The sequence below is a fragment of the Lampris incognitus genome, chromosome 8, assembly GCF_029633865.1.
Source record: "Lampris incognitus isolate fLamInc1 chromosome 8, fLamInc1.hap2, whole genome shotgun sequence".
NCBI classification, from domain to species: Eukaryota; Metazoa; Chordata; class Actinopteri; order Lampriformes; family Lampridae; genus Lampris; species Lampris incognitus.
Genome location: NC_079218.1, coordinates 34,589,549 through 34,608,156, shown reverse-complemented (window position 1 = coordinate 34,608,156; position 18,608 = coordinate 34,589,549). Strand labels below are relative to the sequence as shown.

At 40.6% G+C, this 18,608-nt stretch overlaps 1 protein-coding gene across 4 annotated transcripts in view; it reads right to left on the bottom strand.

Annotated features, from left to right (window-relative positions):
• aff4 (AF4/FMR2 family, member 4) overlaps positions 1-18,608 on the bottom strand; it is a 60,584-nt gene that overhangs the window by 32,415 nt on the left and 9,561 nt on the right. For 3 of the 4 annotated variants that reach the window (XM_056284606.1, XM_056284608.1, XM_056284609.1), the window contains exons 1-2: positions 9,405-9,634; positions 2,133-2,262 (exon numbers count right to left, since the gene is read on the bottom strand). In XM_056284606.1, coding sequence (XP_056140581.1) covers positions 2,133-2,262; positions 9,405-9,421 — 147 coding nt within the window. In that variant the 5' untranslated portion in view covers positions 9,422-9,634. Of the gene's footprint in view, positions 1-2,132; positions 2,263-9,404; positions 9,635-18,608 lie in introns of those variants that run through there. The other variant, XM_056284607.1, reaches the window with a different exon arrangement.

Below are 18,608 nucleotides of genomic sequence, written 5' to 3'. Positions count from 1 at the left end.
TGCTTTTCAATGCAAGTCCACAATGAAACAATGGGGTAATGTTTGTTTTTTTTATATAAATTTATTTCTGATTTTTCCCTTTTTTCTCCCAATTTAGTGGCCAATCGATCCCTATTTTAATTCAAACACCCACCCTCGCACTGTATGCGTTCGCCAACTGCATCTCTCCGGCCAGCAGTCTCGAAGGAGACCGCCTCGCCACTTTCGTGACAAGGCGACTCCAAGCCGAACCACTGTTTTTCCGACACACACAGAGACGCATTCACGTGACGAACACAAGCCGACTCCGCCCCCCTCCCGAAGACAGCGTTGCCAATGATCGCTGCTTCGTCGAGTCCGGCCATAGTCGGATCTGACGAGACCGGGGCGCGAACCCCAGTCCCCAGTGGTCAACTGCATCGACACAGAGCCGATGCTTAGACCGCTACAGGGGTAATGTTTTTTGAACAGTTAGTCCTTTCAACAGGTTATCAAAACAGCACTGAAATTAAGTAAATGAATAAGAACAAAGTAACAAAATATTATGACTAAATGAATAAAAGTTACTTTATGTTCTCCAATCAACAAATGTAACTGAATCTTACACATTACATGTGAATGTGTGTCTGACATTCTTGTGTAAGAAGCGGGGTTGTTATGAAGCGTCTAGTGTGTTGGTGTAGTGTTCTGTGACTGTCACGTCTCACTCTCAACCTTCACTACTGGCTAGCAGAATTTCGAACAGGAGAGCCGAGCATCTAAGTCTCAGCAAGCCCTATATAGTGCCTCCTCGTGGCGACATACGGTTAACTGGGTACACCTTGGACCCTGGCTGAACAAGGGACTCGGAGGAGGTCTGGCCCCTAGACATGTGGTACGCAGGCCCACCGATGTGTGGATATTCCGATGCCCACGAACCAGCCCCCAGCTATGGGTTAAATAGTGCCACTGCCTAGTGGATACCTTGGGAGAGAAATAGGCTATGGGAGTAAACCCCTACAGAAAATCAACATCCACAGTGCTGTTGTTTTTTGTTTTTCTTGCCCTTTTGTATCTAAGTCAGAGAGTACTGCTGGCGTCACGTGTGGCTGCCGCTTCTCCCTCTCGCAGCCCCCCCTTCCCATCCACCCCTGTATGTTTATGCTATGTTTATCTGTTGTCTTGTTTCACCCCGTTTATTGTAAAGCAACTTTGAGTGTTAGAAAAGCACAATATAAGATTGATTTATTATTATTATTATTATCTAAGCACACATGGCCAGTACAGTGCAACTGCAAAAAACTCATTAAATCAGTTATGGTTCCTTTGATCGCTCTTCCATTACTTGGTAACTGTGCCAATTCTAGAGCAAACACACGAGTGCTGATCTTCAGAGGTTTGTGCATTTATTAGACCCAAAAAACGCTCGCAGGACACCCCCAACTTCTGTTGACTTACCGAAACTTCAGTTTTTTGTTGTTGCTTTTTTTTAAATTTGTTACAATCAGACAACTACCATAGTCATCCACTTTTATGATCATTAAGTTTGGTTGTAATAGACAAACAAGCAAGCATTAATGTCGAGCCCTGCCAAGTGTTTCATTCATTCAGTGTCAAATCCAACACGTCCGGTGTTATGAATTCTGGAATTCTATGAGGGATCCTTTCATACTGAAATGATACCAGGAAAATGCTGTGCCAAAGCCTGGAAAGGCTGCTGTACCATAGCTAGGATTTCCTAGGACCCATTCACACCAAAGGCAATTCCAGCAAAAACCCAAGAATTTCGTTCAGTGGGAAAGCAACACAAGTAGCAACATCTTTAAGCCCACAGCAACACATCTGCTGACTTGTACATTTGATGTGCGAGTGATGTGTAGACAAAAATATGATGCCAAAGTACTAATGATCAAAGTCTTTCTGAAAGAGTATGCACACTTTTCGTTCCTGTGAAAGTGTTTGTACACATACAATCCAACATTTCTTTACCAAATAAAATTAACGTTACTAAAACCTAAGCCTGTCAAATCTGTCCCAAATAGAAAATGTTGAATTGATTCTGCAAAAGTAAGCAGACAAATAAATTGTAATATCTAGACACTATTTAATAAAGCGAAGAAAAAAAAAGACTCCTAAAAAAAGAGAGGACATTTTAACATCAGCAGGACACTTACAACTTTGTAGGGTTCAGGGAAGAGGGGAGAATTTGCTGGAAAGGCCTCTCCTCCTCCCTGCTGGATTTCTTGATTTCGCCTTTCTCTTTCTTTCATTCGGAGCACATTCCGGTCCTCACGGTTCATGTTGCTGAAAACAGAGTCACAAGTAAAGGTCAGATGACAAAGAAAGAGGAGAGAGAAAAAAACCTCATCACTTGGCTACAAATTAGGGCTTCACAATATTAGGAAAACATGCGATAACGTTGTTGAATATTGCGATGACAATATGACTCGCGATAAATAAACAAATATTGAAGTATACAGTTGTAATGTCTTTCTGCTTTAGGTTTGCTGCTAACACAAACCCCAGACAATGAACAGCCTATGCACACTGAATAAAAAAATGAAATGCATTATTTCTATTCCAGCAACATGGTTTTATTGGAAAAAATGCACCTGGCTAAAGCCGCTATATTGACAATGAACAAATGCCACCAACTTGGTTGCATGACAATAGTTTCATCACTTTAACAGAACATCTAGGCCTACTTAAAGCAGCTACTAGGAGTTTATATTATAAATGATTATGTAGCAGTCTCAATTTAAAATTGATGTCTTACCAGTTTTGCAGAGTGAGTACCTAATGTTAGAATTTTATTTTGTACATTATATTTTGTTGTTACTGAGGTGGAATCCGCCAAGTGACACTACCGCCTTTTTTCCAGAGAGACCTGGAGTCAACACAAACTGCATGGCACGTGCATATAGTTTATTATTATTATTATATACCATTTATCGTGGTTCAAGCAGTCTTTGGCGATACGTATATTGCTTATGTTGATATTGTGATGAAGGTACATTTTCGATATATTGTGCAGCCTTACTACAAATCATATCAAGAAATGTCAATGGTATTTATATAGGCTACATCTAACCATACACAAAGTTTTCCATAACTGGGAACTGAGTGAGAGGTGTGAAATTTCTTGAGCAGGTGGCCTATATGGAAAAAAAATTCTTAAAAATAAAAATGGGACATAACTAGATTACTTGCGCCAGACTGAATATGACTCGTCCTACATTAAAATGTGAAAGGATGGGGTAAGTGTGCTACTCTAGGTTCTTTTCAGCCTTCCAACTACCGGGCTATAAATGCATAGAAAATGGTGGGCCGTCTACTTTTCTTTCAAAAAAAAAAAAAGTACTGTGGGAAATTGTAAAGAATTTACAAAAATTATCTCTGGTTCTGTTTCCTTATGCAGTGGCCCAGTTATTTAACTGGAGGTACTAACTTGTAAGATTACACCTAACTATTCCAACAAATTATACAGTACTTTTAAAGTATTCAATCTTATATCTATTATATATCTCCGTACAGCAAAAAGACTAGTAAGGCAAAAACATGTGTTCCAGTTCCTGGGGCAAACAGCTAAAAGGAACAATACATAAGCAGAACCACCACATTTCTTCAGATTCACACACAGTAACTGGAATTTGTCACTTTCAATACATCGTTGAGGGAGAGACACAAGGTTTGTGGAGACACACGCAAACAAAGCCATGCACAAATATGCACTTCAAGGATATCAGAGTGCAGGCTTGCCTATATAACGCTGCTGGAGCAGTCTTTAGGCTCCACTGCCTTGTTCAAGCACATACAGCAGTGTGAGCCCATAGTTGTAGATTCCATCCAGTTTGTGAATGTAGATATCTTAAAGTAAAGGGATTATGGGTAAAGTGTCCTATGATAGTCTAAGGGTAATCTAGGCACGGCAGAGTAGTGGGTCACGGTAAATTTGTGTCGCTGAAAAATTAATTGCGGTAGGTCATTTTCAGTATTTTCCTACAATGGGCAATTAATTCAAGTGACCTAGTTGATCAAATCAACAAATTAAATGGAATAGTCTATAATGTGTCATATGAGCTCTGGTGTAAAAGATGCCAGGGCTACATAATGTTTTTACCACATTAGTAATCAACAATTGACAGACAGTGCATAAGAAAGAATGGGAATGAAACTCAATCAGGGATAGTATGAGAGAAGAGAAAATAGAAGGTACAAGGTATAATTAGGCCTTAATTAATGACCTTCTGCTATCAAATTGCAGCATGTAACCATCAATTCCTTGGCCGCAAAACAATGAAAGGTGATAGCCAAACTCCTGACCTTCTATTGTCCTGGTGTATATAATTCAAGTGGCCAAGAAGCTAAGTAAAAATAGCCATCTTTTTTGAAGGAACCCGACACCAATTTTCAACCATATTTGCATTTATAACTCATGGGGTTTCAATGTCTGTAACAGCCAGCAGACTTTCCAATGTTTTCTGTATTGCGTAGCCACCTGTAGAAACGTTGCTTACTTCCGCGGCCCAATGGCATTTTAGCTGATGTTACTGTGTAGCAGAAGAACTACTGCTGAGAAAATGGATAATCAACTTTTGATTTTGATTCTCAATCAACGGAGAGCAGATCTAGTGTCTCCTGGAAAAGCACGGCAGCCGTATTTACCGCAATAAACTCAGCTGTTGTACCCGAAATTGTTTGGACTGTAAAATAATCTCAATGAGTCTCTTCTGAAGACTGTTTGGATGACTGATTTTGTTGACGTTTTTAAAGAATCTAGTATTTAGCCACGCTTGTATGAACCAGAACACAGTGCCAAAAAAAAAAATCAAACAGAGAGGCAGAGGCTGGACAGTGGCAGTATGGACAGCTACAGCGAGTGGGAGGAACAAGCAGCTGGAGCTGACGCGAGCCTTCTGTGACTGGTGGTGTTCGCAATCAAACTGTCCTATCATGCCAACAGAAACTGAATCCCTGTGTTTCCATGAGTTTCACTGTTGCATAAATAAACCGTAATAAATGAAAAGGAGTGAGCCGTGGGTAACGAATATTTTGTTTATTAAAGTTGTACACTACTTTTTTTTCCTACAAGAAAGTCTGCAAGTGTATAGTGGAAGCATTACAGCTGTAACCAGCAGGTCTAAAGGGTTGCATCCTCACATCATGCTTGCTGGTACATGAAATAAAGTTGGGACAGGCACTCTGAACAGGGAAAAAACGTTTTCTCTGGAAATATGAGTAATACCAGAGTGGCTCAAGTTTTAATAGACAACACAGGCCACAAATACTTCCTGGAAGTGCACATTATGAGCAGCAAAATATCCCTTTAAGAATGTTGTCTGACACTACAATCTGAGACTTCTTTGTAATCAAGAAGACAACTGAAAGTCATCTGTTAAGGCCTGACACCTCAATTTAATAATAACGAAGACCAGGCTAATTGATAAAAATTGATATAAGCTTTATGACGCTTTTCAAAACTAACATTTACATTTACCAGCTGTTTTACATTAGAGGAAAAAACAGCATAATAAGTGATTAAACAGAAAAGTGTTATGACATACAACAGCTGTTTGTTGTAATCGGTTGGGCGTCACATCTTTGGGGAGCACTAAGATAACAAGAACTTAAAAACCGTTGACAAGTATTAGGATTACACAGCATCTACCCAGCCTCTTCCTATACACCAAACATAGCACAACGTGGTTTTTTCTTCTTCTTGACTCTGCTAAAAAAAAAAAAACTACCATTACCCCCTTCAAGGACAAAATGTTCAAACATTGTTTAGTAGCCAAGCAGGGACAAATCAAACTAACTGAAAGACATGAAAGTAGACAAACATGACTACATTGTTAAAACTACTGGAATTTTCCTGTACAAAGATTTGACGAGAATCTGCACAATATGTTTAAACCACCAACCAGAGGTATATTAAATTTAAACTTAATCTGAGCTGAATACATTTTATACACTAAATGTTGCTGGTTCTGAAGAAAACCACTTCCAATGGGTTTGTTTTTTGTTTTACTCTTTTGAAATACCTGCCTACCTACATTATGAACTACAAATGAGAATTTTCCTAACCAACCATATTAGTGTTTTGTTCTATATTATCATCATCAACAGTTGCCAGCCATGAGTCACTGCTAACATGCAACTTAACTGTAGGATCTATAGCTGGGTTCCACTTCCATTACCAAAAACCTCAGGAAGCAACCAGGGATATAACCACCATGAAGCACCCTGGGACCTTTTAGGGGAGCGGCTAAAAATATATATAAATATATATTAAATATATTAAAAATATATATTAAAGTTACAACTTTCCATGAAATAAAAATCCATAAACAACCCCTTTTAACGCCAAGTTCTATATACTTGATCTTACATTACTCTTAAGCAGCAAACCATGGCAATGTAGTGACAAAAAAAGGGAAGTGGCTTTTGTCGGACCAACCAATAAAATGAATGAAGCCACTACAACTCAACCTACCTTATACTGCCAACAACTAGTAGGCCTTTTCCATATACTCGTGCTGGCTTGGCTTGACTAGGTTTGACTTGGTGCATCAGTCCAGCACGGCTAGGATTTGCATTTCCATTACAACAGCACTACCCGTTTGAAGGGGTGTCTTTAACTGATGATGCGCTTGTTTTGAGTCAATGACGTTTAAAAGTAGCACCCTCTTTTCAATATTTACAAGCAGCGCTCTTTTCAGCGTTGTTTACCACTGCACTGTGCAATGGTTGTTGGTAGCCAGCTACTTATCATCATCAATTTTCAAGCTGTTATGATTTTGCTTGGCATCTACTGCTTATTGTTTGAAAAAAGGAGACAGGATGATGAAATGGAAGAGGAAAGTCGCTTTTTAAATATGACGCTTAATCATCCCTGAATGACGACGAAGCCCATCTGATGTCACTGCAACCCGCTTGGAGGTGGGTCTGGCATGTTTTGGCTCGACTCTGGAGATGATCCATCTCGGATGCAACTCAGAACAACTCAGCGCATTTAAACTGGTAATAGAAACACAAATCAACATGGTATGGTTTAAAGAGATACTTTCATGCTGTTTCTGGAGCACATTTTTAACACGGGCGGTTTGAATTACAACCAAAAGGTAGGTGTGGTTTTATGATTTCGTAGCTATTGGCTACGGAAATTCAGGGTGGCTGTGTGGGTGTGGCTGGGTGGGCTAAACACTGGGGCTAAATCGCTTGCCGTAAAAAAATGAGAAATTCACTGGTGACAGCCCCCTTCCTGCTCTGTTGTCACTTTACAAAAAAAAAAGGTGAGCAACGAGACCACCGACAGCAGCTTTGAGGTTGAGGATGTGGAAGTGTAAGACGATTCCTCTTTCTCAGTGGAAGTGAACTACTTGCCTCACGAATATGTTGCTCAGCCAATACAGCCATATTCCTTCGAGCCAAAAGGGTATGTCTCCGCTTTTATAGCGTCCCGCTATGGACATGCCCTCTATGCTAATGGTAATTCATGACGCGGCAAGTTGCCACATTTTCACCAGCTGGAAATCAGTTACTTGGCCGCCGATATCTCTCATCTGGCCATAAATGTGATTTTAGGGCTACCATTTGTCTCATCGATCACATCCACACTCCTTACACCGATTAACAACAGGAAAAGTAGGATTTTGATGCAAGTATCTCTTTAAACTCGGTGCGGCCAAAAGTGCTAATGGAAACCCTACTAGTATCCATTACAGCTGGTGGCAAAGTTATCAAAATCAACTTGATGGGAAAATCTGGCTGTTCTTTTACCTGCTCTATCCCCTACTGCAACAGGTAGAACCCCATCCTGCAGAGGTTTCATTTCCCTCTCAGTATGGCCTTATGACTGATCGGGGGGGGGGGGGGGGGGTCCAACTCCAACCCTTCCAACTAGGTTCAAGGGAGTAAACCTGCTTCTTCTACATTTAGTTAAGCTGACCAAATAATGACACCCTGAATGCTGCAGAAACAGCAGTTGTCTTTATGCTGCTGACATTATCTGTTGATGCAAACATGCCCATTAGCAGTGAACCTTTATGTAGGGCTTAATGTGTGAATGGGCTGCTCACAGCACAGCGTAAAATAAATTATCAAAATATAGTGAGCCCAGCCTACTTTACAAACACTGCTTGTGGGTTTTCTGCTGAGTTTAACTTCCTAAGTTATTTTGTATTGTTAATAGAACGGAGGTTACATACATCCATACTCAAGTTTTACATCGAGAAACATCAGACAGGAATGTTATGGCTACACTTGTTGGTTGTAGATGATGAAGTAGCATGAGATGCAACTGCAGATGTGTTGGCCCTGAATAGCAATGAGTCAATACTGCTCAACGTTTTCCATGATTTGCATAGTTTCCAAATCAGAGTAGCTAAAATGGCCAAGCACAATTAATGCTGAATTATTTCTATTTGTTCTGATATTGACGTTTTCTGTGAATTTGATGTTAAAATTCATTAACCTTAAATTTGCAGAAAAACAACATTGTGTTTCATGTGCATCTACTAACAGATGCAAATGAAAAGACCCAAATTCCTGATATTTGACAGCTTCTTGGACAAATGATAGTTATTATTTTAACGTCACTGAAGTTGGTAGCTACCTTTAGCCTTTTCCCTTAAGAACCCTTAACATTTCAAAGATTGCAACCTTATTTAGATACTGAGCAATGAACAAACTCAAACTATTCATGGCTTACCTATATGGATATTTCAATGTAAAATTTTAAAGTAAAATTGTTTATATTAACAGAACCATATAGCTGGCTATTGCCCCCACTTATGTTGAAACGTAAATAGTAGATAACATTATTTTAGCCACAGGTATCTGTGGCCTTGAGGTGCCAATGTCGCAACTACAAATGTTTAACAAGCTGAGCTTGGTTTTAAGGCCTAGTCTGCATCCAATCAGTCCTCAAATCAGAATTGATCAACTGCCAACAGAGAAAACAAAGGTTAGCGATAAGGATGTTTAAAAACACAGCCCAGCTAGGCTGAACAAATCCTTCTTTGTATTAAATAAGTATTGAAAAGAAATGGTTGATGTGAATATTATGACACTCGTTAATCGTCCGTGTTTCTAAAGCCAAGCCTTGCTTTGGTGTGGATTATACCTACAGTTTGTCAGAGACAGAACAAGTCAAAGTCTGCAGAGTAGAAAAGATGATCAGAATCAACAATAACTGTCAGGCAATAAACAACAGACAAGTTATGTAGTCGTCAACAAAAAGTACAGATGTTATCTAAGCACCCTGAACACTGGGCTGTGCTTCCGTCAGGACACTATTACAAAGCCTGTTAAAATCTAGGCCATCAAAAACGGCCCTCTCACAAAAGTGTGACGACTAGACCGCCGCCATCTGTGAATAAACATGGAGCACTATCGAGACACTGCGATAAAAAACTGAAGCAACCAACTAGTTGTGAGTTTCTTACCCTGGCTGAGAGGCCATGGCCCGACAACTGAAACATTGGGAGGAGGGGGAGGAGGAGGAGGAGGAGGAGAAGTGACGGTGGGGTTGGGGGGGGGGGTTTAGAAAATCTCCTGGGATTTCTGAAGTATTCTTGTCATGGTCTGTCAGTCCGTTCAGATGCTCAAACTTCCTTTACTGAAAACAGAGAGGTCCATTTCTATCTGTGGGTTTCCGCCTGGGAGAGCAGCAACTCTATAGTTTCTTGACTCGGATCGACGGCACGGTGCATTTCCTTGGAGTACACCAATCTGACTTAGGAAGGGGAGGGTAACTGCCCATTCTCGGGAGATACCATGTCATACAACAGCAGGGGTGGCCACAGGCGGGGGACAATAGGTGAAGTCTAGAGGGGGCCAGAGAGCTTTTTGTTGCGTGCTTTTGGGCAAGTAGGTAGGGGCATACAACCTAGGTGAAAAGAAGGGAGGCTGAAATAGTAAGTTGCTGGGGGGGGGGTGCAAGAAAGAAGGCAAGGAAGAGGGTAGAAAGTTAACATCCATTTTACATCCACAGTATATATTTGGTATGTCTCCTGTCCACATTTGTGCACAGTGCACATTAGTGGTCTCTGCCGGTTGCATTTAAAGCCAACTGCACTACAGGCCAATTTCTATTTCAGTTCTGAGGCAGAATAGCTCACACGGGGAGCTTATGTTTTTTCACTGTGGTTAATCAAGGACACAAATTTTCAAAAGTAGCTACTTGCTGGGATGCAATGAACCATAACTTTCATTACCAAACTGTAACATAGTGATCATGATGAGCCACTTGAGGGGATGAAAGAAACACCATAATGCACCCAATCAATTCATCTGGCTAATTACAGATAAAACTGTTGTAATACAAGTTGGAAAAAAGGCAACAAGAAAGGAAACAGGACCCGAGACAAGAGTGCTTCTATATGAATCAAATGTTCATGGCAAATTTTGGAAAAGAAAAAAAAATCTACAAAACAGCCTTGCGAGCTAATTAGAGAAGATATCTACAAGGAGTAAATGAGTGAGCAGTGAGAGGCAGGAGGGATAGATCTCACCTCTCTGTGAGATTGGAACAGTCCACCTCGTTCCATAAAAGGAAATGTTATTTTATACCATGGAGCCTCTCCTCCTCGTGATGTCACGGCCCTCAGGACGGCCCAGCCAATCAGAGCCAGTCTCAACGTCAACAACCTCCCTCCCCCCCACTTTGCCCTGAGCAAAGGGAAAAGCACCGGCAGAGGCTTTTAAAGAGACAGTGCACCCTTGGTGAGAAACGGGAGCGGGCTGTGATAAACAGGAGACGTTTTCATCAGCTATACGACACATGGAAACTTGTTGTCATCGCATGGCAACACGTTTTTCTGAAAGACTGGGGAGGAGAGGGCACCAAAGTATGGATGAATTGTACTTGAAGTTGTGAGTTTTACAACAAAAAAGTAAGGCAAGGTTTAAGGTCAATTTCAGTGACAAAAAGAGGGAACCATGCTGAAAACAATGCCCTGACATTGCAGGCATACCTTTCTATTCACAATCTAGAGCAACTAGACACTTCTGTGGTCATGGCTGGCTATCATTGGAAATGCTAGTTCAAGCACTTCTAATTTAACACTGTTCCTAGAACATTACATTTTATGATGTCAATCTATGATCAATGAGGCTGACAATTGTTACATTAATTTACCTATTGAAATGTTCTATATAAAAAAAATCTATACATGCCACCTGCTTGCTAAGTTGGAATTGAAGCAGAAAGGAACTGCTTCCTTCATTATCAACACCAAAGCAAAAAAGGATTGTCTTGTTCTTGGAATTAAACATTGTGGTGGAGTAGGGTGTGGACACCATTTTATCTGCCCTGAGTTAATTAGGCAGACTCAAGGAAGCTGGTCCACACCCCACCACAAACACTAAGGCTTTTTGATAGCCTCTGATAGCATGTGAGATTTTAAAATTGACAAGGAATCAAAAATATTTTTTGAGGGCTTCAATGGAAATCAGCTTTTCAGTACCCAGCTCTGCCGACCATAATTTTCATATGGTATTTTCATGGTCTACCTTGAAAATCCCATATTTGAATCTCAGTCACTCAGCCCGCATCAATCATAGAAATTTGGTCTACCATAGTACTGAGTGGAGTCGGCAAATCACCAGCTCAAAGCTTAGCTAATATGTCCCTGCGAGACTCCTAAATAGACTGAAGTTAAAATGACACTGCGACTGACATCTGAAACTTCTCAGCTCAGAAAAAAACCCAATATGATCTCCTTTTTAAAAGGTAAATCACAAATGATACAAGATTGAGTTCTCAAAATGCAATACAGTCACAATGGTGGGTCCCGTAGTTCTGCGACCCCATTCATTCGATGCATATTAGCTGAATAAAGTAATTTTGTAGGGTGTGTCAATTATAACAGAGCTAACCTGTCAGATTTCTGCTGTTGATTAGGTATTGGTGCAAATGGAGACTAAGTTCAATTGTTTTGAGGCCCCCACACAGACAATTGTGGCAGTCTTGCACGTTTGTTGCAGGTCACACTGTACGACAGAAAAGCAAAATCTTGATAAATCCCCTTGTCACACAGTATGAGTTGAAGTAAATCTCATACCACATTGTAGAAATTGTGACAAAATCTACATCAAATCGACAGCAAGCTGACAGAGGCCAATGCACAATGTGGCCCCAGGACATTCATTATGGTCCTATGGGGGGGGGGGGGGACATGCAGAATTATTAACAGTGGCAATTCTTTTTCCTCAATAAACTCAAAATGAAGAGACAAGACTTGGCAACACTCCAAAGTGAGCCTGAGGTACAGTAAAACAGTCTAGTCAATCCATCTGCTAGACTTAAAACAGTTTAGCAGATGGATTGACTATTGATTCCCTGACAGCAACACACACACACTAAGAAAGAATACTGAGCAATGTGATGCTTTTCACATTGTCTACCATGCTCCAGTAGGTCACTCATCAGGACGGTGTGATAGCAGTATTGTCGTACTCCCTGTCACTCTAAACAATGATAGCTGACAGGGCAAGAATTTCGTCAAGAGCCCACAACTCTGGATTGGCACTCTATCGTATCACAGCATTGTAAGACGGCGACAGATGTACTCTTAGCTGCCCCCTTGGTTCAGGGATGGTTGTTCCCTCTTCACATAGATGGCCTGTATTGCCCCTTTTCCACTACAAGGTACCGGCTCAACTCGACTTGACTTTTTCGTTTTCCATTACTGAAAAGTACCGGCATTTTGGTAACCGTTACCACTATTCTGGTACCACCTTTGTCGGGGTTACAAAAAAACTGGAGCAGGTACCAAAATCAATGCAGACCAGCTACACTGAGGGAGTATTGTTATGGTAACAGAAAACGACACTCTGCGAGTCGAGCCGGTACCATGTAGTGGAAAAGGGACATACGACTCCCTGTTCCAACCAGTGTTCCTCTCTATCAAGGATGCGATTGCAACCATTCCCAAATCCTCTATTAATAGTACACATTGCAACTGAAACACTAGTTAATGGCTCACAGTAATGTGCATATGAAACAGACCATTTTCGGTCATTAGCCCACTGTTTTATTTATTTATTTATTTGGGTTTTTTTATAACGCTGAGGATACCTGCAGTCAGCTGAGAATGAAGAGGTCACTTGGATGATTGAAATGAAAATGAAAGCCACTTATTCGACATTGTATTCTTACAATTGAATGGGGAGTCAAAGAGGCCATCTTTGTGAAGAGGGAACGACCATCCTTGGAGGGGGACAGAGTACATCCGTCGCCATCTTACAATCCTGTGACTGCAAACATTCCCAAATCCTCTGAATAGTACACACAACACAGCGCTAAATCAGCCTTACCGTACACTTCTTTGATCAAGTCTTTAAACTGAAAACTCAATGTCGACAGACAGCCTACTGCAGAAAACATCATGTGTGGACTACGTAATATGCACACTTCAGTATTTGTATTGCAAATCATTTCGTCACTGCAATGTTGAACAATGTTATCCCAAATCGCAGATTTTCCTCATATCGTGCAGGCCTATTGGCTGTCCTTAACCCTGTCACAGTGTGTGGGGGCTTTAGTGTTACCTGTAACCCATTTGAAACTGCTTAAAAGGTCACATAAAATGAAAAATAAATTTTCATTCTTGTTGTCACCTCTTTTCTGCACTTAATTTACACCTATTTGCACTATGTTCTTAAAATTCACAAAAAGTTTTGATTTTTTTTTTTTTTTTTTTGGCAAAGTGGGGTGTGAACCAGCCTGACTGGCGGCCTGTCCAGGGTGTCATAGGCTCCAGCATCCCCACGACCCTAACAGCAGGATAAGCACTTTGGATAATGGATGGATGGGTGGGGTGTGAACCAACTGTCCTGAATTAGGCTAATTAAATCAGGACAGATATTTCGGTTCCACACCCCAAATAAAGACACACCAGCGCCAGGGAGAGAGTAGAAGGCTGCCGGGAGGTGGACCCGCAGAGCTCTCGCCCCAACAAAACTTTTAAATGTATGTCTGTTTTTAGTCTTTTTAAATAGGTGTTAAAGCTGATGTTTTTTATGTCTTTGTTTTAATAAACAGGCTGCTTTGCCATCAATTTCCGCTGGTGTCCGTCTCTGGGCTGGGGAGCCCCAGCTGTAGTGCAGGTTTGTCACAATGTTTTTCCTCGCCCTGAAAAATACAATTTTTAATTACATTACACTGCACTCATGTACATTAGAAGAAAATGTCCATGGAATGGGGTGCAAGATTAGGACTAGGCTAGTAATCTTTGACCACCAAACTAAAACTAGCCAACTGTATATCAATTCTTCTAAAACTGCATGGCCATTATTGGCCGTTCGTCGAATCAAACTCCCTCCAGGCACAAAATCCCACTTGACAGTTCAGTTTCATTTGATGTACATCAAATTGCAAAAGTTCACAGTGGCCTTTATAAATTACAGTAATTTAACTCTACATTGCGTAACGACAGGTTTGTAGCATCTTGCACACATCTGGAATACCTCCAGTTAGCGAGTGGACTAACTATATGAAATGTGGTCGCACTTTCTGCTAGTCAGGGTCTCATATTATGACAACTCTATTAGTGACATTTATTCTTAATCTCGTGTACCTGCAAAAGTCAATAAAAGCATTTCATTCTACCACAGCAAATTAAGTCGTGGAAGTGGAATATGACTGGACTTCCAAGAATCATCTGAAACTCTGCAAGTCAAAGAAGTGTGCACAAGTGTGTTGTTCATGACAAATATTATTTCATGGAAGACCTACATCAAAATTGTGTTGAATTTGCCTGTTACATTCAAATAAAAATATTTTTTAAAAAAATGCTGTCCCTAGTTCCCCTTTTGGTGCATTTACTTGACTAATACTCAGTACAAAAGGGCACATTTAGAAATTGTTTTCCCTTTATCTAAACAAGATAAAACACCAAAAGGGACAATATGAAATGTTCCATTCCTAGTTTAACATGCAGCTCCAGAGGTGTGACTTTTATTTTTGATGAATAAATATGGTTCTAAAATTGTGAGGACCCTTATCAAGAGCTGATTACTTTCAAGTAAGTTATAAAAATTCTGTGTACATATATATTCTGACCACATCTGACAACCTGTCTACTGAGCACAAAATAAGAAAAACAAGGTAACATCCTAGAATTCTGACAGATGAGCCAATCAGGGGGGCCGTGCCTATAGTCCCCGGGTCCTATATTCCCCGGGTCCTATGTTCCCCGATCGGGGAACATAGGACCCTTTCGAAAAAAAAGGGTCCCATATTCCCCGTTTTCCCCTAAAAAGGTCCTATAATCCCCGTTGCAATAGACACCGGGGAACATAGGACCCTCTTTTGGAAAAAGGGTCCTATATTCCCCGCTGTTTCCAGGGGAACATAGGACCTTTTTCCAAATAAAGGGTCCTATATTCCCCGCTATTGCCAATCGAGGAACAAACCGGGGAACTTAGAACCCTTTTTGCAAATTAATTTCCTTAACGGGTCCAAAATAATAAAAACTGGGGTCAAGGCTGAGATGTAGGCTACGATAATCTATTCCTCCGCTGATTAAATGAGGCCGTATTCCCATTGTTGGCTGTTGTATATCGCAGGCCACCTTGAGTGTGTATCCAAATTCGGCCTATAGAGGAGGCTGTAATTTGCTTTATTGTTATTTCTTACCAATATTTACTGCAGTAGGCCTAGTTAGTTGGCTCTCCGGCTCAGCATGGACAGTCGGCAACCAACGCAAGTTTGTCTTGCAGTAGGCCCGCCTACCAGTATAACCTAGCCATTTCCACCTTCGCTCAAAGTTCAATTTGCACAGCACTGGACACTTCAGCCACTTTCTTGTTACTTTGCAGTTCGTTTTCCATATTAAATCACTTGGCAGACTTTCTTTCAAAAAGACTTTAATGATGAACTTTTTAGGCAGAGAACTTAGACCAGGACTTGAAATTTAGGACCAGCACAAAGTATCCATCAACGGGGGCCGCCTACCTTACACAATAGGCTAATTGCCCAATAATAATAATAATATGTGCTTCTCAAAAAACTAAAGGCTTGTGGAGGTGCTAAACCAAAAACATGAATCAAAGACGAACATCAAAGGATGTAAGGTAACACTCACCAAATGGTAAGAAAATAACAGAGGCAGTCCTCTATTTCACCATTTTATTGTTTGGCATCAGTCATTAAGGTTTCTGAAGAAGACCACCAGGCCAAGTTAATGACTGATGCCAAACAATGAAATGGTAAAATAGAGAATTGTGTCTTTTTTTTTCATTTGATGAGTGCTACCTCACATCCTTTGATGTTCTTCTTTAATAATAATAATAATAATAATAATAATAGTAATAATACCAATAATAATAATAAGAAATACATAATAATAATAATAATAACAGCCTAATAATGATAATAATAATAATAGCCTAATTATAAAAGAGGCCTAATAACAAATAACAATTACAGGCACAATACTATCAATAGTAATGCTGATAATAGGCTATTAATAACAAAATGCTTCTAGTAAAAGCTTGGCTGAAAAAGGGTTGGTCTATGGCAGAAGCCCCCCAGAAAAGGCATGGTCTAAAACAAAAATCTCCAAGGCCTAACTAGCCTAACGTTAAGGCTTTTTTCTTCTTCAAAAAATCAAAATGAGTAGTCCTAGTCCATTAGGCTACTCAACAAAGAGGGGCTAAAACCCTGGATTTGACATTGCCGACGCTGCAGGACCCTTTGCGCATTATAGATCCTTCTTATTGGGACTGTTGGCTCCCTCGCAACTTCTGCAATCACCCCCTGTCGGAATTCTGCACGGTGCACCATTTCTCCGTCAGGGGGATGCACGTGTTCCCCAACATCGTGCACAATAATGTTAGCATCCACGTCCTCCACTTCAAATCTATTTGTGATCAGTGGCACTCTACAGTTCCTCCAGCACCGCCATCTAATGGTGTCTTGATTGGTGCGGTGCTTCTGATATCTGAAGTTCTCATGTACCAACACTTTGCCCCCTCGATCACCATCCATAACTATCGCCATTGTTTGTCTTCTTGTAGGCTAGTAAGCACATGACAGTGAGTCCACGAGTTATCACCGATAACAACCGATTGTTGCAAATTGTTGCAAGTTGGCGGGCGGTTTAGACATTGGTGAATTTTGATCATGTGGTTTAGAACGCCAGGAAACTTGCGTGCAGATGACCACACATCCACGACAAGTCTTAAATATTTCCAAACTCGAAATCATGTGTGCATTTGGCTATTTATAAATTATTTTTCGAGCAATATGTGTTTTGTGATTCAGCTTTAGCGTTGTTGATTAGCCTTTCATTCATATTTTGTCAAAAAGGCGTATTCATTAGCCTAGGCCCATGTCCCGTTATTTCTGTAGCATACAGCATCTTAGAATCTTAAGAGACCAGGCAGATATTGTTATTATTTTATTGTTATTACCATGCCTTATTAGCCTACTTTATAATTATAAATATTTCAATTATCCGATTTTTAGCATTTCTAATATAAGGCTATATTGTTATTATTATCCTTATTATTATTATCATCATCATCATCATTATTATTATTACGCTATTATTATTATCATTATTATTGTTCTGATCCGTTATTCCCACCTATATGCTTATTTAGGTGTCATTGATTATAAATGATCAGGCACACCGTTATTACACAATGCCTAACGTGGCTTGCTTTATTCCACCGTATTGCAAGACTGCCCGAACAATATTCCTCGCGCTTCTCCCACGTCAACAGGTGACGTCACATACATACGGGTGCCCTTACATGCAGAACCGGTACATGACAATTATTGTCATTATTATTATGTTATTATTATTATCATTACAATTATGATGCTTAAAGGGCCTTACTGAGCAGATGGTTTCTATCTAATATCTGTCAGATGCTTTTCCCAATAAGCTGGTGTGGTTATGATGGGAACGACGGCTTTCTAGGGAACATAGAAGAAGTGGGTCGGAATTGGCCTATTGTCGGTATCAGCCAGCTTTCGCAGGAGTCTATCCCTGGTACAATGCGCTAGACCTCTGGGAGATGGACTGCTGAGGACGGAACACAACACCTATCCTCAGCTCCCAGCACTTCTCGCACAATGTGCTACTCATACGCTGAGTTGGCGGCACCCGGGATCGAACTCACGACCTTGCGATCCATAGGCGAGAGCTCTACCGACTGAGCTATGCCCGGGTACAGTTGCTCAAGGAACATAGGCTTACTATATTACATTCAGACACAGACGAGCCAGCTCACCTACTCGGCGAGGCGCATTTTCCTCGGTAAGTGACACATTTCGCGCATAAATATCAGAGAACTACCGGGGTGGGTTACGCGCCCAAATATAGGCTATAGCCTAATAAATTGAAATTGGTGTAGTGTCTAAAGTTTCCACATACTTTAGCCAACCTGGACTTTGTGAATTCGTTTTTGTGATATAAAAATAGAAATCGTATGATTCATTGTCTTCTTAATAATCTGCCCTAAATAATGCATTATTGAAAATGCACTTTTTGCGCCAAACAGCGTCAAACCTGCTGACCGGGGAACATAGGACCTTTCTTTATAAAAAGGGTCCTATGTTCCCCGGGTGCCCTAGGGGAACATAGGACCCTTTTTATAAAGAAAGGTCCTATGTTCCCCTGCACATACAAAAC